This window comes from Galeopterus variegatus, unplaced genomic scaffold (genome assembly GCF_000696425.1).
Source record: "Galeopterus variegatus unplaced genomic scaffold, G_variegatus-3.0.2 Scaffold552, whole genome shotgun sequence".
Classification (NCBI taxonomy): Eukaryota; Metazoa; Chordata; class Mammalia; order Dermoptera; family Cynocephalidae; genus Galeopterus; species Galeopterus variegatus.
In genome coordinates, this window is record NW_007726663.1 from 459,931 (window position 1) to 482,903 (window position 22,973).

Here is a 22,973-nt window from a genome sequence, read left to right on the forward strand (position 1 = left end):
TGTTTCAGAGTTGAAGTAAGAATAAATGAGTGGAAATCACAAGCTGGACTACTTGGCTTAATGAAAAAAACTGATTTTCTAACAATTACAGCTGTCTTGCCATGAAATAAACTGTAACAGTACACTGCTTTGGATCACATCATGGTAATGTCATCCGAAGGAGTCTCACTCAGGCTATAAAATCAGACCAAGTTCAGTTGAACTCTGAGAACCTATGGTTCTATGAAAGTTCTTCACATCAGCAAAACACAAGGAAATTTGAATTCAATTTTTGGAAGAGAAAAATTTAATATATTTTATCTTATTATACATTTCCCCTAAATTACAAAGTCAATAGCTACAAATATATTCTGCTACAAAGCTTTCTGTAAGAAATATCTCTATAAGAAAATACATCTCATTAACATTTCCTGTAAATAAATTACTTAAAAATATTAATTTTTGAAAGGGTGAACATAAGGGAAATAATGCAGAAACCAGATTGTAAATGTAATTGCTATATAGGAAATGTTTGGCTGAAATGTTCTATTTTCATGTCACCAAGCTCATAGCAATCTGTTTGTATAAACTTTGGCTTTTGGATAAATTAGCTTATAATTTTTGTTTTTGTAGACATGTGAGGAAAACATAAATCTTAATCATCCTAGTAAATGCATGTGGGAAGCTGAAATTATTAATAGATATACAGGCTCAAGATTTAATTACTATTGGGAAAACTTGAATTTAAAACTGCAGATGGGGTTTAAGTAAAAGAAAATTAAGGAGTGACTTGCAGTCTATAAAAGTTTAAAGTACCAAATGTAAGATAACCCTTTTTTTCTTTTATGCTCTAGACGTAATTTTTAGAACAGAGTTAAGTAAAAATGTAAAGTGGTTTAAAAGAATCTAGAACCTGTGGTTTTTAAGATAAGTGATATGTAGATTTTACAAGGTATTCCATTTATATTTTTTAATGGCTGCAGAAAAGGAAACTATATCTTTGGCAATAAAACAGCTGTTGCAGAGAGAAGTTCATGCAGAAAAATGAGATGATGCCATAGGCCAGTTAGAAGCTTATGGAGGCCAGTGGAACCTCACTGCACTACCTACCTTAGGAGTCCATTTCATGAGACCTCTTCATATTAATATCATTTTAGGACCTCAAAAATATAAAACAAATATTTTGAGGATAGTTAGAGTAAGTGATCTCACACTGAACTCCTCCGCGTGGTAAATACGATAACAAATCCCATGCAGAGCTTCATTTAGGTTGTGCAGCATCTGGTTTCAAAGACGAAAAGCAGCCTGTGCTTCAAACATATGATCTACGTTGTGGTAAAATCTGGACAATTGACAAAGTTTTCCCCATTTCATTGCTGTGTTTCAGTGCAGTACAGATGTAGCTCAAGTCTCTATCATCAGCTTTACCTTACTCTACTGCAAATTATGTAAAGAATAAATGTATTTACCAGTCTAATTCTATGAAAACCTACGACATGTCAAAGCTTTTTAAAAATAATGATCTTTCCATTTGCTTTGTTTCCCATATATTTTAGACATCCTTAAGTTTTTTGCAATCAGTGAAAATTTTGCTCTGTGCATGTGCTATGCTAGTCACAATTAATGGGTATAGTTTGGAAAATAAAATGTATTCAGGGTAGAAATCACATATGATTAAGAGAGATGCAATGTCATTCCTTTAAAATCTGAACTGTTTTTAATCTTATACTGGTTCTTATTAAGTATAGCTGAAATTGAATTTTTGAAAAATGTAAACAAGCAGTTTGAGAAAAAATGTTTTGTTTTGTTTTCTAAGGGCCCTACTAAAAGACCTTCCATTATTTTGAAACTATTTGGAAAATATTGACTGCCTGTTTTCTTGTCCAACAAGGCCTTTAACTGAGCAGTGGAAGTAGTGTTCCAAATTAAAAGGTGTTTCTATGTTGCAAATTACCTGTGTTCCATGTTTTTATTTCCTGTTTAACATCTCTTTTCGTGTTTTAGAGCCTATTTTGCCAAAGTGTACTGGGAGTATTTTAATAAACTATAATTTTGAGTAGAAATATGGCTTTTGGGTTATTTTTATAGGCAATCACCATTCTGAAGGAAACCCCTCCACCAGCACAAACTAAATTCTTAGAAAGTCACTTCGTATTCGTCAGTTATTTCCACTGTGTGCTTTTTTTTTAATAATAGCATTTTCACAAATGTGTACATTATTTACATAAACAAGTTGCATAATGGAAACACACTGGTTGTGTTGTTTTACCCTTTCTAATCCATTCAATTCTCTTTTTCTTTCTCTCCTTCTGTGATCTATATTCTTACCATATATCTTATCCTAGCCATTCTTTTGCATTCCAAACTTTATTTTCCACCATGCTATAAAGCATTAAATACACAAATTCACAGTCTGCTAGTGATGTTCTTCCTCAGTGGTGATCAGATTTTCTGACACACATGGAGTCTGGCTTTGGAGGAGTAGGTGGCATCTTTCCAAACTTTGCAGGACAGGCCCTTTGCACAGTCACACCGCTGGAAAATTTCCAGCCCATGAGACCCCTTCTTGCGTTGTTTGGTGCAGACTTCCCCCTGATGGAGCACTGGTTTGCAGATTTTGGTCCAGAAATGACGAGCACAGCAAAACCCTTCAATGCAGTCTGATGACCGGAGACAAGGGTCTCCTTCATGCCCTACAGAGATGATTAGCAACAGATATCACCATGACACTTTAGAAAAAATTCTACTTTGCAATCAGAAGCACATAAAATATTTTTACTTATACTATCTTCCATGATATCACCATGTATAATGAAAAGTCTGGAAAAGTCTTGGATTCATACCAACTGGTTCTCTTGCTAATCATGTAAATCCATTATTGTCTATTTCCATTATTTGTTATCTGAGTATAAAGTTTAATGAATAGCCAAGATGTGATTCATCTTCTCTTTACTTTGTCATGGTCTGCTTTTAGATATTTTCCTGATTATTATTTTTTTTCCTGGTGAGTGGGTAAAAAAGTAAAAAGATTGCTTTCAAATTAATTAATTTGATATCTTTTTGAAAGGTATAAACAAACCTCTGAGTCAAGGAGAAGGCTGACATTCTCAGGGACTCTTAAGACCATGTATCAGTTAAAAGTTGAGCCCCAGGCGGCCGGCCCATGGCTCACTCGGGAGAGTGTGGTGCTGACAACACCAAGGCCACGGGTTTGGATCCCATATAGGGATGACCGGTTGCTCACTGGGTGAGCATGTTGCTCACAACACCAGGTCAAGGGTTAAGATCCGCTTATCAGTCATCTTTAAAAAAAAAAAAAAAAAAGAGTTGAGCCCCAAACATACAAACTCTGACTATTCAAAACAGAAGATAATTAATGCAGAGAATCGGTCACCCACGTAGTGGTAGAGCTCAGAATTACAGGAGTGGGTGAGGCAACACTGAGATTAGCAGCCGCAGGAAATCACTCACACGTTTAGGCTCTTAAAAAAATAGAACTCCACAGAATAGCTTGGGAAAAGCCTCCATTAAAAATGGAAGTGTTTCATGCTTTCAAAATTTTACTATTTGTCATTAGGTTTTTCAAATATTTTGAGACAAGAAAAAGGATTGTACAGTGATAAATAATCCCACTATAAATCAATTTTTTTTTTTTTTCCTTTTTGTCTTTTTTCGTGTCCGGCAACGGACTGCAACCCTCAGTGTCGCGCCCGTACCGGACCGGGACCGGCAACGGGATTGCAATCCTTGGTGCTGCACCCGCCCCTCGCTCAGCCAGTGAGCGGGAACCGGTCTGTATGTGGGATCCGAACCCTCGGCGGGAGCGCCACTGCGCTCCCAAGCGGCGCACTGTAGCAGTGCGCCACCGGGCCGGCCCTAAACCAATTCTTTTTTAGGTTGGTTTATGAATAGCATATTGTCAGTTGTATAGCGAAATAAAATTCTGAATCTTAGGCGAGAAAATGACTCAAGAGCTTAGTGATTTAATCATATGGCAGCAAACATTTTCCCATTTCTATCTCAGAATAATTTATCCTTTGATATGTAAGTTACAAGAATGTTTGTATAGAAGATTTCTTTTAAATTCTATGTAAAAAGGAAGGGCTATTTAGGAAATGGCATGATTGGTCAGGGTATTGCATTTCTCATAATATATATTTTCTAACAATTTAAGAACTCTAAAATATCTCTAGCATCATTAAAATAAAGAATTAATATATTTAGTTACAACCTTGCCATTAAAGTACCTTCCTTGCAATTTTTTTTCTGAAACCAGTGGAATTAATTATCCATATTTTTATTTTTTACTTACTTATAAAACAAGAAAAAATAAACAGAGAACCACAGATAGCCCTACCTTTTATATGTGACATCTTGGTGTGTGGTCTTCCTAGATTCTGCCATCCCAAGTCGTGGTTTGAGTAATGACCATGGTTTTGATCTCTGTGCCGAGTGCCATCCAGAGCTGGGATGTGAGGTGTTAAGATGCTCTCAGTGACCGGGATGCAGATGCCTGGAGATGGCCATATGAGCAGTTAGACTAATTCCATTGTACAAAGTGTGGTACTTCTGCAAGTGCTTTCCTGATGTGAGGTATGAAGTCATTTATCTGTCTGTCTGTCTATGCATCTATCTACCTACCTATTCATTCATTCATTTACTTATTTATTGAAATTGAGTATAGCATGCTTTGCCCTGGAGTCAGGTTTCCTTGATTTGAATCTTTTCTCTCTCAAAACCAAGTGACTTTGGGCAAAAATAGAAATAAAAACAATCAATTTAACTGAATTACTGTGAATATATGTGAAGTGCTTAGAATAGTGACATAGAAAAGAATTAATGATAGCTATTAGTATTTTTAAATAATCTGATCAGACATCCATCCTGAGGATCTTGTTTCCTTTTTTAGTTAATAATACAATGCTAGTCTACACTGCAAATTTCTCTAATGGTGTGAGACATCTGTCCAAGGTACTCACAGCAAATCTATGCTCCCAGATCAGGAAAAGGAACGGGAATATAACCCTGATTGTGCTGTTTTGCATTATTAAGTATATGTTTCCGAATTACCTTCTGCAAATATTTAATGTTTGTACCATGTGTTGCCTGTGATTATTTCATCATTAATGCTGAATTGTCTGCCTATAAATTCATTGAGATTGTTGAAGCCAGGCTGGGAGATAGAATCCTCTGTCTCTATTTGGAGGAACCAGTCACTCCATCACCATATGAGTGTGCCATGGAACACCTTAAATATAAGAACCAAGACAGGAAACTGGTATGAAACTAGAAGAGGGAATCATAATTGCATTACTACATCTCAGCAGGTTCCTGTCTTTGATTCTTTTGCGTGTATTTGCCTATGTGTTTAGTGAAATAGAACACCTAGCTACTTAAATGCAATACTTCAACATGGAAATATCCTAGATCAGCACAGATCATAAAATACAGAAGGTGGTCAGAGCCCAGGAAAACTAAGATGTGGGAGGTCATTCAGGTAAATCTTCCATTACCTAAATCATAACTTGATCCCTCCAAAACCTGAGAGGCTTATATTTTGAGAGTCTGAGTAAGGAAAAGTTGACCTCATTTGTGAGACAGACTTCCTCCATGACAAGAAAAAGGCCATGAACACTTGGCGAGTTCTTTTACCGTTATTGCAGCGGGTGCCAGGGCAACACATGCCATCCCTATGGCAGCGCCTCTTCTTCCTTCGACACACCATGCAGGCTGACGATCCTTGGTGGGGACTGTGGCAGTATCTCCCAACTTCACATTCCTTATCACTGCTACAAGGGTAGGCCTGCCATCAAGTGGAACAGCACAAAGAGCAAAGGATCAGAGGCTGCTAACTTAAGAAACATTACTGTAGCAAGTCGTGATGGAAAACAACCCTCCCGGAAGGAAATGCTCCACCATAATAATGTTCTGAACGGAGGTCCTACATAATGACACCTTCTTAACTGATGACCTTATAAATACTGAACGTTGGTGGTAACAAAGATAGCATTCACACTATTCCTATATTTTCATTTACAACTTTGGAGGTAAGAGTGACTTTTGGGGGCTCAGAAACAGTCGTAATTGTTGTATTGTTGCTAATTTAAGGTGCAAATGAAACAGTCATCTTAGCCACTCTATTTTTCATCTGCTAAAGGAGGATGAAGGGAAGGTTAAATAAAATAACAAATGGCTGTGCTAGGAGCTAAAATGTATCTCCTGCTCAATTATGGAACAAATATTTTAAGAGTGACTCCCCACAATTTCTGCCTGTGAAAAGCAAGGAGGAGAAACACTTCTAGAACAGTATGAGGCAATGAACTGTTTGGCACAGACACTGAGGAGCAGTGTCCTCTTTCCAAACACAGTGATGAGCAGCAGCAGAGTTCTGGGTGGACAGAGAGACGCTAAACTCCAATGACATCATCGTGTTCTCAGGAAGCAACAAAACAGGCTCCTTTCATACCAAAATAGCCCTACAGGATACTACACCTTCAATTCATACATTTCTCCACCAAGTGGTGTATTCAGAAGACTACTGAAGCAGTGTTATGTATTACTTCAAAAAATATGAATATGTACTCCAGTTATGTACTGCTTGCCTCCTGGAAGTTTCTGGAACATTTAAAATATCCCTGTCTTGAGAGACTGAGAGTTGAGAGACTAAAATGTCATAGCACACATCAAACTTACTCATATTTTGAGGCAGGGAGGCCTATTTGTAAGCCTTTTTAAATTTTTTTCAGAAGTTGATTTTTTTCTAATTTTATAGTAATGTGGGGTTTTTTTAATTGAGAATTCAAAATATGAAGAAAAGCTATGTACTTGTTTTTAAGCAAGCATAAATATGAATATAAAACTGTGAGATAAAATTTTTGTGACTCTCAAATAATTTGTGTGATTTGGGGGTTTTACTTATGAAATGAGGTTGGATGGACGAGCTCTGCTTCACTGCTTAATCCTTTCCCCTTCTCTCTGTCTGTCTCTCTTTCTCTGTCTTTGTTCGTTCAACACCTTTTCTCCCCCACCCATCTCATGCATATGTGTGTACACATTCAGCACCATGTGTTTTCCATTTAGATCCGATCATCTTCAGTTAGAAAGAGGAAATAAATATGAAGTTTATGTGTGAGTTTGAGGGAAAAAATGTATATTTTATACATATATATATATATATTTATAAAAATATAAAAATATATATTTTAGTGTTATTACAATTTCTTGTTTACCCTTAAAAGAATTACACAGAAAAACCACTAACTTCAAATTGGAAGTGATTTGGAAGGATCGCATAGTGGCAATTTTTGATGCATACATTGTAATTGGAGCCAAATAAAACTGTCACATGAATGTGCATGTTACTATCCCATTCTGCAGCTCCATTATTAGGCTTACGAGGATCTGAATGAGGTTGAATTCAGAGTACTAGGCCATTTTTCAAGAATCCAAGACTGACGAAAACAAAACAAATGTCACTTCCCGCCTTACCACACTCTTTCCTCCAAGCATTTTACCCACTTTGTAGTTAAACCCATTAATTTTAATTGAAATACAATTCACATGTTTCTGATTCACTTACATTTATTTCATCAAATTGTTTTGCAAGAAACATTTGATGTCGTACAAGTTTCTTTCCTTCCTCTAAAATAGGACATGTTCTTTCAACGGAAATAAACATGTGCAGCCTAAAACATCATGTGCTGTTTACAGCTCAAACAACAAATCTTCAGGGGACTCTGGATATAGAATAAAACTTGGTCCCATCCCTAAAAAATATCCTATATGGTAGGAAGCAAATTGTTTGCTAAAAGTAGCTATTCATTTATTCAGAAAGTTGTAGAAGGTTCATCATCATTTTCCCATTCCCAGTTGATGGGAAATGAAAAATATGGAAATGGCAAGTGTTTGAAAAAGATATTAGGAAAAGTGATATGCACAGTAGACCTTTGCTTGAATGAGATCACAGCAAAATTCTCACAATTCAATTTTTTGTAAGAGGGAAGCTCACTTTGTCTAAGATAAAATCTATTAGAGGATATGTAGTTGTATTATGCTCCAATATTTCTCTTAATTAGCTTGAAGTAGATAAGACGCAGGCAGAGAAAGTATACAGGAAAATTTTTTTAAAACGTGAAAGGTTATGGATATTGTGAATTTGTATTTGGAATGGAATCTCAGAACATAAATACTAGGAGGAATTCTTTGGAAATTAAAAAAAATAAATTTTAATAATTGAAATAAAAGGTTATATTACACAGCTTCTAGTATGCTCATCAAACTCCAGGCCCCTATAAACAGTCTTCATATATGAATAAAATCAAGATGGGATAAAATAAAATGATTAAAGCAAGTTTTAAGAAAAACAAGTGATATTTGAGAGGCTGTCTTAACTTCTGAAATCAATGTCCCCCAACACAGATCTACTCAGCCACAAAGTTTCCCTTGTCATAAACACTAACAAGAAAACACAGAACGTGAGAAAATATGGATCTAAACTATTAAAAAACAATTCTCATGTTTTAATTGCAATGCATTATTTTTCAGTAAAGAGTTTTAAACAATGCATTTTCAACTCAAGTATGCGGGCTCTGCAGCTTGCCATCGGGATTTTTTCTTATTAATTCCTTAAAGTGTCTGGAAATGGTAGCACATTAGGAGAGAGAGAGGAACATGTTTAATAATAGTTATGGGAGACACAGAGAGAGGCACATGTTTAATGATAGTTATGGGAGACCCTGAAGAAATGATAAATGTGGCAATGAATGGATTGTTGGAGGGAGTTATATACACTAATCAAAGTGCCATTCAGAAACTTTCACATAGAAAATCTTTACTTTCTATTTACTTTGGTTTCCAAGGGCTGTCATCTAGTCCCATTTGATGATGATTTTGTGACAAACAAAAAGTGAGTTTGAGTACCTTACTCTAAGTTTCCATTTAACAAAATTAATATATTTACCTAGTACTTATTTTAGAGGCAAATAAAAGGCAATTTTTTTTACTTGCTACGGAAATTATTAATAGCAGATTTTTATGGACTCTATTGAGAAGAACAGACAAGATAATTTTTCTTTTCTTTTTGTCTGAGGAACATGATAGTCTGTGTGGAAGACTGGATGGACATCAAGTGAAACTATTAGGGAAAGACCTTAGTACACTTGTCCCATACTGAAAAGTTCTACAATTGAATCAGAAATTCGGCTTTGTGAGCATCCAGGGGTGCTCAGCTTCATGCACAATCATTTATTAGTCAGCCTCGGTCACAATTAGTAGATGAATTACTTTGGGACACCTAATAATAGCAGACGATTGGCCATAAATTAAGAATGCATGAGAGCTGTCCATGATCAGGCCAGAAAAACAAAGATGTTTTGTTCAACCCCTTTTCTAGGCTAAAAATAGAGTGGTTTCCACAAATAGCAGTGCTAGTTATTATTACAAACATGACATGAACTAAAAACAGAATAAACACACTGGACACAGCATGAAAAAAAAAGTATCAGAAATTAGTATTTCTTTTCTGTATAAAGGATTTTTTAAAAGTCCATTTTCTCTGTGATAATGTGTAATCTTTATTTAAAATTTTAGCAATGATATAAAGAGAAGTTAAGAAACTTCTAGAAATAAGTAATGTGTGTTCAGTGGCAGAGAAATTAGGGATTTTGATCCCTGCCCTGGTTTTCAGGCCTCACTGGAAGGTGTAATGACTAAGAGCATTTAATAGTCAGGGCTTAATGCACACGTAGATAAGGTGATTGAGTGGTGACCTATGTGCTGAATTTAGAGATTAGAAAAATAAACTTAGCCATATCTCTTTCTAGAAGCCTCTGAATACCAACAGCATGTCCTGCAGCTATTGGAAAGGCGGAATATTGGTGGAAAACACTGACAAAGCTGTAAACATTTTCTCATTCCATTTCATGACAACAGATTCACGTCCATTTAAATTCAGTGTAAATCAGTTAGAAGCAAAAGCCCATTGTGCAAATAATAATAATTAAATAACATTCTAATAAATATAGTAAAATGAAACATAGTTACTCCATTGTAGTTGAACTGATTGAACCTTTTTTTCCCCACTAGTCATTCTCAAAACTGCAGTGAGTAAAAGGCCTATTAATTCAAGACTTATATTTAGGGTTGAATTTATTCTTATTTTTCAATAACTGCCCATCCCTTAGAACATGCAAATGCAACATGAAGTAATCGGATCCCTAAAGTAATTAAATGAGAAAAAGTGTTTTAGGTATCTCAGCAGCACTACCATTAAATAGACCTTAGACCATAACTAAAATCTTAGTTTAACTCCCAGGTTTTCAAAATAGTGATATTGTTCGTGTTTAATGATGAGGGGGAAAAAAAGAAGAGAGAAACATCACAAAGCATTTGTGTGGGATGGCCACCCATCCAGATTCTTGCAAGACCGTCCCAGTTTTTTTGTTGTTGTTTTAATCGGGACAATTCTTTGTCCCCACAAGCACTGTTTGTAACAATCTCGGAAGTTTTCTGGAGCCAGAAAAATGTCATCAGCTGGGCAGGCAGAAGAAAGCCTTCGGGGGATGACCCAGCTGTGGGAATAAAAAACGTCTGAGGAGAGTAGATGGAGGAAGGTCACAGCAAAGGGTCAGGGATAGGAATATAGCTGAGGTCTCTGAGAGCCCAGCAGAAGGTTAGCAATTACATTTGGGAAACCAGATCACACTGGCTTGCCCTAAGTCCCCAGCGGAAAGATTCATTTACCTCACATGACATCCCACATGATAGGTCTATATTTTCATGAACACACAAGATACACTGCATTTAAGGTGGTCATTTCAAAATCAGACACTAAAATTGGAACTGCAGAAGGTGCAGGGACCTGTAACTCAAGCTGGCTATGTGCTGTTAGTTGTATACTGCCTGCCAAAGGCTGTGCAATCTCATCTTTTCCTTTGTCTACAATTATCTCTTGGGGATAGCAGTGTACTAAACACATCTTTGAGGATTCATGAACATAAGGCCAGGAGGATTCAGCTATATTAAATTTGAGGGGAAAAGTTCAGATATTTCATCATGTTCTGGATGTGCAGCCATAGGTTCATTAAGGTGGCTGCTGGGGTATTCACTGAGTATTCAGTAAGTGTTTATTTATCCTTCAGTTGTGGAACACCAATTGTGATCCCAACACTAACAACTAGCTCAGTGATCTACAAATGTTTTACCTAATAATTTTGAAAATAACATACATACATACATCCTCTCACACATTTGACATCTGAAATGTTTCTGCATATGTTTGTTTTATTAACATGACACATAATGTATATAATATTAATCATTTTATAAGATGAAGTTCACAGCAATTTGTCATAATTCAGTAAAATGCCTTTTAACTACCCTGTTGATCAAAGCATTCTGATCTTCAAATTAATCATAACATATTTATCCATAGGTATTTTCCCTTGAAAAAATTAGATAGTCTAGAGAACATTTAGTTAAATTTTAAAATTAACAAGTAAACACCATTATTCTGGATATTCTGCATCCAGAACTTTCAACTGGGGCTGTTTCAATTTTAAAGAATTAAGGGTAAGACAAAGAAAGCAAGAATCTTTGTGAGTTTAATATGCCCAATCAAATCTTTAAGAAGATCTTTGTCAAAACCAAAAATTGAAATTTTACCTTAGTATTTCATTCAAAAAGGTTTTTGTACCTCTGGCTAATGCAGTATATTAAGATTCAGAATGCATGAGAGTTTTGCCTCCCCTCACCCCCCCATAAAATGGCAAAATAATTATTGTTAATAATTAAAAGAAATAATAATAAAAAGAAAATAAAAGATAATAAGAAAAAAAAAAACCACGGAAGTTGAAGATCTGGAAATTGATTCCATTAAAACAACTCATGCTGTGCACCCCATGGAAAATCTTTGAGTGTCTTTTACACATATTCATGTTAAGCCCAAGTTAGGTAGAAAATTGGTTTTTGATACAAAAGTTCAGAGCTCAGAGAATATCTGCTATAACTGCCTGGGATTATAAATTAGAAATGATGAATTACTTCCAGTGGTCTATTAACTTTCCCATTGTATTCAGAAAGCCTCACTTAAGTCCCAAGAAACAATAGTTCTATGAAATAATAATTCTATGAAATAAAAGCAAGGTCCCCTCTAACTTTGGTTATTCTACCCTGTTCTCTGTATGGCATTAAGCAGAAAGGAGATTCTAGGGAATTCTCTACTTCGAACAGAGATCACATTCTCAACTATAACATGTACATTACTGTTACTGATCATGGGGTAAATGGGGAGAGCTAACCTTGTCCATATGGTCTCAGCACCTAGAGAAATCTAAACTGTGTGGTTTTCTTTGCTCTTGGTTATTTTTGTTTTTGACTCATTCCTCCCTCATTTAAAATATATAAAACAAAGCAGTTCTATTCCAAGCTCAAAAAGCAGCACCTCAGGTTTTGCGGCAGTGGTTGGAGCCCTTTATAATCCATATATAATTTAAAGTCCTTTATATCTGTAGCTGGTTGAGTGTAATTGTCCTAACCAAAACAGAAGAAGAAACTGCACAATTTTAAGGTCTGTTACAAATCTGGGATTGATTATCTATGATACGAAATTTTTATTGTAGCCTTACAAATTTGCCTGACCCCATGATCTTCAGAAAGGTGACATGGTAGGACTAACTTTGGAGTTACACTGCAATTGAATTATGCCCCTAAAATTAATTTGTTGTGTAACATTAGCCAAGTTACTGAGTCTCAGTTTCCTCCTTGATAAAATGAATATAATTCCTATCTTTAGTAGTGTTTCCTTAACTAATCAAAAAAATTCTGTGGGTTTCTTTAAAAACCACTTAGACACAGACACCTCTAATAGAGATTCTACTTCTCTAAGATTAGATGGGGTCCAGGAATCTGTATTTTTAATAAATAAAGGGTAACACGGAAATAATGCTTCATAAAATTGTTGCAAAGGTTAATGATGCTTCCTGTGTATATATCATACAGGCAATACCTGGTCTATACAAGATATGGACTCGATATTGTCTCCAGGTAGACATGGGTCTAAGTGGGGGATTGGTTTCCTGACAACAACATGAGTTTATGTAAGAGACTCACTGACAATAACAACTATTTCCAGGAAGGTTCATCTTCCCTCCTAGTACTTAGCCACTGTACTTAGGGGTGGGCTTGAGAATTTCTAAAGCTATGTGAGAAAGTAAAATAACACATAACAAACACACCAGTGTGCTTCGGGAGAAACACAGTGTGGACTCAGAGCTGTCAACAAGCCCATTACGGCTGGATTGTTTCATATCCTCATGTGGTATACACCTGTGTCTTGTTGGCGGTGCATAACTTTGCATTTTTCTTATATCGTGTATCCTGTAGGTCTTTACAAAGCAAATACTTGTCCTCCCCATATCAAGCGTGAGAAATAGACAAAGTGCATTTTTATTAGATTTTATTCTTTGTATAGCATCAACTTTTCCTTTTCCAATGAAAATTACATTTAAAATATAAAAATTGATATCTAGGTTGATATGAAAACTTAACATCCTTTCAAATTGCTGTTTAGAAACGACATTTTTATGATTATAGAATGGGCAAGGTTATCAAGTATTTCTGTGCCTCAGATGTAAACATGTGTGACTTTTAATGTTATATGAGTTTGAGTAATTTTTCACACAAATGTGTGTGTGTATATGTGTTTGTATAAGGTTATCTCAGGGAATATTCCCAAGAAATGTGTAACAGAGTTTACCCATTGGAAGGTGGGCAGGATTATTGAGAACAGAGGAAAGAGAAAACTTTAGTTTACATGTAAACCCTCTTAAACATTTTATAATTGGCACTAGATGCATTTACTACCAATTAAAATTAATACAACTTTAAAAAGAACTAATATTACAAGATTCAGAGTGAAATCTTTTATTCCCTGCTAATTTATGCCTTGTTGTTTTGTATTAGAAAAGCTTGGTACACTTGGGTTTCCTAGAGGCAGGGCTTATTGTAAGAAGTATCAAGCATCCAGACTGAAGTTCCTTAGGGAAAAAATTTTCTGTTTTGTTTCATGAATGTTATCATAGCAGAATTGAGCTATCAATGCAACATTGAAATACACACACACACACTGTTCCAACAATTATTTAATTGAACTAATGTTTATTGTCTTGGCTGATTTCATTGAATTTAGAACATTCAAACTGTAACCCTTCTCTAATCGCATTTAATTCTCTTTCATTTCCTCTAGGAATTAGGCCAGACTAACAGTCAAATGGCCACGAGCCACATTCTATTCTTATTTTGAGGAAACGGCTGATGGAAGCAGATAGAATTTAAAATACTGCTCTTCTATTGTTGAGATAATGAAAAAAAAAGCACAGAAAATATAATCCTTAATATACATTCTGTATTTAAAGGACTTTTAATTTCTGTTTAAGAGACACTTTAAGCGCTATGCAAATATTGCTTGAAAATTATAAAATGTTTGTATTTTAGTTTACAGTCTGAAAACAACAAGGCAGTGTTTTATCCCTCCAGGTGTACTGCTGGGGAGGCAATGACTTGAGAAAAAGCTGACCCAAAATAATTAGCTAGAGGATTGGAGCAAGAGGTTTACTCCATAGTGATCACCACAAAGATTGAGCTTAGGGCCCTTTTTATCAAAAAAGTGGGACAAGAAGGTGGTTCACAGTTTTAACTCAGAACTCTACCTAAGAAACTTATCTATTTCTGCCTCTGCCATTTGGAAGAAAATCAACAGAAAATCTGGGAAGAGTTTTGGACCAGAATCATTATGCTATTTCTACCAGAGGTAGGGAAGGACTTAGATACATTATATCTGCAACAGGATATAGGACTTTACCTCCTGAGCTTTGAGCAAGCCAGCTTGCCTGTTAGTAAGAGAAAGGAATAGAAATTATCTTGTATGATCAATTATTTTACTATCCTTATTTTTTCCCATTTTCCAGACTGATTCCTTCTCTAGGTATCTAAAGCCTATACTTATAAAACCTGTAAAAGTGTCAGGGATCTGTGCTCCATGCCTGTGTTTCATTCCCATTTAATTGGAATGTTCAGTAGGTAAGGCAGTGTTCACATAGCAGTTTATGCAAGGAGCACTCCAAATACACTTCTGTTGTCAATCAAATCCTTTTTGGGTTCCCAAAATTGGGATAAACTATGTTTGAGAGAGTTTGAACCAGTCTCAGAGTCTCAACATAATAATAAGGTTAAAGCATCATGGTGGAACAGTTGCTTGACTTCCTGACAGTTAAATTTTACAATAGCCAAGAATTTTACCATTCTACTCATTTATTTCAGACATTTTCACTATGATTTAGTTGGAAAGCCCCAGCTTGGAGAGTATTTTTATTTTTAGTTTCTGATAATAATAACAATATGACCGTATGTGGTTTATTAAAATAAAATATTTTTCCAAAAAATAATCAATATCTCAATACACACATGGACTTACTTCTCAGCCTCCCACCCCTATGAACTAATTTAAATTCTTATTATGTGCAAGGAGGAAGGGAAGGTCAGCATATAAGGGCAAAGGAAATTTTATATCTAGTGAATGACATGGTACAGAGGAAGATATCATTCATTGGCTTATATCTATTTTTATCAAAATATTCTACTTAAATGCTCTGCTAGAGGATTGGATAGGGAGGAAATTATGATCAAGATGATAGATGCTTTGGTTAATATGACTCTAGTGTTCAAATCTCAGCCTCAGAAATGTGGTACATCTTGTGATGACATGCTCAATGTGTTAGTAATCCCAAAGAGAACATACTGAAGATGCTGGTCCCCCACACCACCCACATCCCAGTACAGCTGCTTTGGTGCGGTGACCAGAACATTCTCAATAGTGCAAGAGAGGTCAGAAGATTTGTTACCAGATGAAAATATAAAAACATGTCTCCAGGTTTAAGTCAGTTTTACTCCACCCCATTGGTTCTTCCAGCTCATGCAAAAAGGATGCTCCTCTATTTTTGCTGCTCCCTTATTCATTACTAAGAATCCCCAGATATACTGGCATTGGGCTCTTTTTAACACCTTCATGTCTAGCCTCACATTCCAAAGGCCTTTGCAGCAAGTATGGGGATTTAAAATGTGCAATGGGAGAGAGAGAGTGGGAAAGAGAATTGGAGTGCAGCTAAGAAAGTGACCCCTTCAGGAATTAGAATAGATATGTCCTGCCTCAATACAACATGAGTGCTATTTTGGTTAATTAGGAAGTCTAGGCAAACAAAGCTAATGAAATTCATTAGCCAAATGACTAACGTAGTTTTTATACAACTTTACTAGGGTCAATCTGTAATCCTATACTTTTAAAAAAAATTTTATAGAACAATGAAGTGTTATCTAGAACTATGTTTGGAATGCTATATGAAATCTGTTCTGGGTTTTGTTGCTTGTTTCTTTGTTTTAACCAAAGAAGGAAGGTACATTGCAAATAAGATGACCAGGAAACATCTGTTCTTAGCATGGCATATGGTCCCTGTGTTCCCCACTGACTTTTCTAGCTCTTGCATTATACACTCCAGCTATTTGGGGCTACTTGCTCATCCCTTAGTCAGCCACACTTTTTTATGCAACTACACATTTGCAAGCATTTTCCTTCTGTCAAGAACACCTTCCTCCATTCACTTCATCATCAGAATAATTCCAACTCATCACTATAAAGTTCGATTAGATCAACTAACTTTACTTGGGAAACCATCGGGCTGGTTTCCCAACCCCAGTTCAGTTGGATTTCCCATTTGACCTGCACCCTCCTGACTCCTGGTGCTTATCTGTACCGTGATATAGATCCTGCTCTGTTGAGTTCTTCATCTGCACTTTTCATACTCTCAATAAGGAAATCATCTTTCGTCTTTGTATCCCCAATGACCACATAATGCCTGGAATAATTTAGTGTTCCACAATCTGTCCACTAATGAATTAATGAATAAGATTTTATTGCAGCAGTGGTTGAATATTTGTAGCACTGAATTGACAAAAATACTCATATCAGAACACATCAGGAAATGGTAAAAATAAAAAGCTTGAAAATTAAAAGGAGATTTTGTAGATATTTTTAAATTGATTTTAAAAATCAGCTAAGTTCTACATAAGCCATTTATAACCTATATCTATATAGGGAATAACATCATATGTATTTAAGAAGAAAGGAAATTGGCTGGTGAGTAATATTCTAGCCAACTTGCCTGCAAGTGTTTCATGCTGAGCCTTTGGATTCACATTTTAAAGCGCTATCATCACTTCCTTTACATTACATTCCTATAGCTGATCATATTTTTCATATATAAATTATCTGAAGTGAAAAGTAGACTTTTTCATTTCTAAGTGGTATAAATGGATGACCTCTGCTATGGCAATAATGACACCCTGCATTGGACTTCTTTCCTATTTGTCCTCGGGAAGTTGTTTGAGCCTACTGACAGGTGGGAGCTATGGCAATGGGTCCTTTTCAGGATCAGATGGATCTGGTGACATTCCTATCCTAAATAGGTCTTTCTAACTTTCCTTTGCCCTTGTCTCTAAATATATTTCTTGTTCGTAAATCATATCGGATAGTGTTCCCAGTTAGCCTTCACCAGTGTGAGATGTCATTGCAAAGAAGCAAGAAGGTAACTCATGATGGCTTCCTTTAAACATCTTGTTAGCACATAGATAAACATCCTGCTGGTACTAAGGGAATCCAATTTCTTGATACACCTTAGTCACAGCAATATAGCAACAAGTACATAACAACTAAAATACATTTTCCAAATGCTTTCCTCATGGAATACCACCATTAAAACATTTATCTGATATCTAACTTGTTTATGATACTAAACAAATTGAGTTAAACAAGATTCTTTCCAATCATGCTAAATTAGTTAAATCTCATTGGCATATCAATTCCCCCCTCCTCCACCAAATGTAGACAGTGCTTCTAGGTTTTGAACCAAATTTATTTCAAATAATGTCTACAATTCTTGTATACAACTATCCAACTCTCTCATTATGCCCACACTTATTGGTATTTTAGAAACACCCATACATTTTTCAGGCCCTGTTACCAGGTTTAAGAAATCATAAAAACTTGCAAAAAGACTTTCTTCAGCTTAAGTAGGGTTCAAATTTTAAATCTGAAGAAAGATGATATACAACTATTACCCAGGCACAGAGGCAAGAAATAAGAACTCTGTCTTCTAGGTTAAATTTCCTAATTTACATGTTTGCTACATGTTTTCCGTCCAGGCAGGGATGTCACTGTGTACTTGAAAAGGCTAAGTCCTTATAAGATTTCTGTGCAGTCTCACTGAACAGTCTAGAGGGCGATCGGATTCCCTTGTTCTGTGGGAGGAGGAAAGACACAGCCACACCTGAGCACAGCAGGTATCAGACAGGGTGGATAACGGTCTCACTATAACATTTCCTGGGTTTAAATGAGATCACCAGCACTTTAGTCACACAAACAAGTCAAGTTGTTTCCACATTAACATTGGATGAAGTGATTTTTATTACAAAACCCAGCACTAGCCAGGCTTCTGTCTGAGAGCAGATCAAAAGCATAAGGATCTGGTCATGTACTGTTTTTCATCTTGCTTCTTGGAGCACAGCGCTGTCGAATACACGCTGATCAAATTCTGCCTGGGATTTTAAGTAGGATGGTCTGAAAAAGCCAAGAATGGGCCTTTGAAATAAGATTGCTCATCCTATAGTAACAAGAATTGGAGCTGTACTTTTACAAATGGCACATTGAAAACCGTTTACAACTTGCAAATGATGCTTCCAAGAAATATTAGAATGCCTTTCTTATATAGAAACATTATAAATATCAGCAAATTTGCTAAAACATCCAGTCCGGCTTTCTGGGAAACCTTCCAACAAGAAATCACAAATCTTCAAAACACAGTTTCACAGAATGAATCAGTTAGAGGAGTAATCAGCCAGTTACTGATTACATAATAATAATAAATATTAATATTTAACAGAAACTGTACTTAGAGCTTTTTGTCTTCAAAGTAGTGAACTTCTTAAATATTAACAAATTAACTCTCTCTGTCACAAACTGACAACATGTGTTTGAAGAGGTCTAGGGAGAACTTTGCTTAACATCCATGTATTCCATCCTGTTCATGTCTGCAGTGGGATCCTTCCATGGTTAGATAAACATGTTTGTATGTACAAGGATGGGGTAATAATACAAACCCATGACCCAATGTCTGGTTGGTTCATTGCTGAGTCTTCAACCAATACCCAATCAAAGGCAAAAATGTGTTTTGAATGATAGAGCAGTATGGTTTTCATTGAGGTCAAGCTTTGCCGAAAATAATACAAAAATTGTCTGGGAATTTGGGTGCATAACCTGGGTGTGGTAAGGATGAGCTTTTTACATTTCTCCCTAGAGTTCAGTAACTCTACACATAACTTCAGCCCAGCCGTGGGTCCTAAAAATTTGCCATCGCAACAGCCAAAAGACTCTTCCTGCTAACAGAGGCCACAGTTGCTATAGCTTCTCTACAAACTGCACATATTTTCATGAGACCCTGAAAATAACAGGCTCCTGGAAACTACAGATATTTTGCAGATGTGCTTGTTACAAAATGATTTCACAATTTGCCTAGGCCCTTTACCTATGTATCACTTTACAGATGAATAAAGATCAAGTGCTGGTCTTTATTACAAATTACAAATTTTGATTGTAATCACTTGTCCTTGGTAATTTCCAAAATTGTAAACATTCAAGAATTTCATCTACTGTATATTTAATGATATTAAGAAACTATTGTTAATTCTTAGTTTTGTTAATAGTATTGCTGCTATTTTTTAAAGTTCTTTTCTCTTACAGAAACAACTGAAATATTTATAGATGAAATAATATGATGTCTAGGATTTATTTTAAGATGCTCCGTGTCAGGTAGAGATGAGTTCAGGAGTATGGATGAAACAAGATTAGCCAAGAGTTAAAAATTGAAGCTGCAAGATGGGCACACAGGGCACACGGGGATTCACTCATACTATCCTCTCTATTTTTGAGTATGTTTAAAATTTTCATTAAAAAAAAAAAACTAATGAATTCCTGCAACATAAAACTCCAAAATTAATCTTCAAGGGGCAGCCAATTCCAAACATAATCTCGGATCAGTTGGTTTCTACACAAATAGCACCGAAAGCACCCTGACAATGTGGATTCCATCCTGTCCCTGGAGAGGCTAAAAAGAGCCTCTGATAAGGTTCTATCAGGATAGCAAGACCTTGGACAGTATGAGTAAACTTCTGAGCTTCCACAAGCGGGTTGTTCACAATCCACCGTACAGAGGTAGCCAGGAGTTAACTGGGCTTATAAATTGGTGCTCTAGCTTCCACTCCTCAAATCCCTAAATCACGAACTACCCCAGGAGCCAACATGAAAATATACCCATCCCAAGCCATTGTGATCCATTGACTGTTTACTGAAGGCCTACCAACGTAGACATCTTAACAGAGGTAAAGATGTTTAAGACATGGTCACTGCCCCCAATAGACGTATATAGGGCAGAGACAAGCCATTGCTTTCGTGGGTAGTCATAACCCAGGTGGTGATGAAATGCTTACTCTCAGGCCGTATTTTCAGGGGACACGTGGGAACTCCATTGTTTTCAAGTGAGCAAACAAGAAAAAAAAAAGAATTGATATAATTAGACTGAATGAAAATTTTCTCTACGTGAAGTATTTTTTTTTTTTAAATCTTTTGTTGGGGTGTGTAGGGAAAATGAAAAGTAAATGGTCAGGATCCCTCGGGGGTTTGGAATCTTGCTGAGCATTTGATGTAAATATACACGTGTGTCCAGGTGTTCCTTGGTTATTGTCTGACGTAGATGCGCATAGACACTCAGGTGTCCTGGTTTATGGACTTAAGTATAAAGGACAAGTGGCTCTGATACATGACTCCCCCTGCCCCCGGGATGCGCCGGCAGGTCCATGGGGAGGCCACTGCTGAGGAAGCTGAGGACTGAGCTCATGTCATCTGTCAGTGGCTCCCAGGATCTTTTCCCAATTACCTAGCATGGACCTGTGTGTGAGGGTTCTGGTGACCCAGCCTGGCATGTGAGGGGTCTGTGACCCAGTCTGTACAACGAGTTTGAGAAGTCTGTGGGCCCTAACCCCTAGCCCGGACAATACAAATGGAAAACTTGGTGTCACTAAAATAATGAAACATTTTGGCTTTAGTTATGAATTGTCTGTAGCAATAAGTTGGCTACATTGGCAGGATTCTGACAATGGCCCTCACCCAACAGGGTGTATTATATGTATATCTGGTGGTGGAGGATTACACTGCTGGGCATTACCAACACTAACCATGTCAGCTGCTGCCAATGTTTCCCTTAGCCCACCCCAACTTCATCCTATGACAGCTGCTTGAAAGGTACTGTAAAGATAAAGGGTTTTCTTTAAAATGCCACATTGTTTGGCAACACTTGCTAAATGTCTGTCTAATTGAAATGGCATATCTCTCTTGTTTTCCAGGAAAAATAAAAGCAGCTAAGGATAGTTACTCTCAGAACAGCCTTCCCATAAACTCACATGTGTATAGCACCTTCTTTGGTTGGCAAAGAGCTTTCACACATATTCATCTGATTAGGAAGGTTAGTTGAGCAAGCATTATTTAAAACGTATTAATGTTAAATTTACATCACATAAAGTTAACCATTTTAAAGTGAACAGTTCAGTGGCATTTAGTGCATTCACAGCTGGTACAATCACAATCTCTATTCAGTTCCAAAACATTTCCATCATTCCTAAATAAAACTGCATACCCAGTAAGCAGTTTAAGTAGTCACAATTAACTTCAATTTTATAGGTGACGAAACCTACTCAGAGACTGCTACACAACATGAAGTTAGTACATGTTAGAGCTAGAAACAGAACCCAGGTTTTCAAACTCTAAATTCTTTCCCAAACCAGAGGTTCTCAAACTTTCACGTGCACTAGAATCACCTGGAGGACATGTTAAAATACAGATTACAGCTTTCTACCTTCCAAGTCTCTGATTCATTATCTGTAGCCATGCCTGAGAATCTGCATTTATAATGAAGTCCCAAGTGATGTTGATGTTGCTGATCCAGAGACCACACTTTGAGAGCCATTGTGACATATAGTAGTCCCCCTTTATCTACTTGAGATACGTTCCAAGAACCCCAGTGGATGACTGAAATCTCAGATAGTGATGAACCTGATCGCCATCAATCAGAACACGTTTCTGTTCATGTCTTCCACCCACAAAATTAATGACTTTCCCATATTAACTAAGCCCTTATCACACACTGTGGCCATAACTTTTGTAATATCAGGAGCAACAGCAAAACTGGCACAAATTCTTTTTCCTTCTTCACGATTTCACAGGTAGAAAATTTGTTCTTAGCATAGATCTTAGCAACCTCACCATTTGATTTTTTCTTCTTTCCTTATTAAGTCAAAAACTTTCATCTTTTCACTTAAAGGAATCACTTTACAGCTTCCCTTTGGCATACTCAAATTGCCAGCATCACCACTCTTGTGCTTTGGGGCCATTCTTAAGTAAAATAAGGGTGGCTTGAACACAAGCACCGCGATCCCACTACAGAGATGGCTACTAAGTGACTAACGGGTTGGAGGAGTCTACAGCGTGGGCGTGGGCGTGCTGGACAAAGGGATGATTCATGTCCCAGGTGGGGCAGAGTGGGACGCTGCCGGATTTCATCATGCTACTCAGAATGGCATGCAATTTAAAACTTATGAATGGTTTATTTCTGGAATTTTCTATTTAATATATTCAGACCATGGATGACTGTGGGTAATCTGAACCACGGAAAGCAAAACTGAGGATAAGGGGGGATTGCTCTACTGAGTTGCCCATTTCTCTATTTTCTAGTTACAGGTTTTGCTATTTGGTTGTATGTTTAAACAAATTAGTCTTATAGGAGATGCTTGCTTTCTTTACCTCACAGATTTTTTTTTTTTTTTTTTTTTTTTTTTTAAAT

At 36.5% G+C, this 22,973-nt stretch overlaps 1 protein-coding gene across 1 annotated transcript in view; it reads right to left on the reverse strand.

The window, feature by feature from the left end:
* Positions 1–263: 263 nt before the first annotated feature.
* Positions 264–22,973, reverse strand: part of DKK2 (dickkopf WNT signaling pathway inhibitor 2) — a 94,709-nt gene continuing 71,999 nt past the window's right edge. Inside the window, exons 2-4 of the mRNA XM_008570005.1 lie at positions 5,632–5,782; positions 4,337–4,492; positions 264–2,672 (exon numbers count right to left, since the gene is read on the reverse strand). Coding sequence (XP_008568227.1) covers positions 2,422–2,672; positions 4,337–4,492; positions 5,632–5,782 — 558 coding nt within the window. The 3' untranslated portion in view covers positions 264–2,421. The remainder of the gene's footprint in view (positions 2,673–4,336; positions 4,493–5,631; positions 5,783–22,973) is intronic.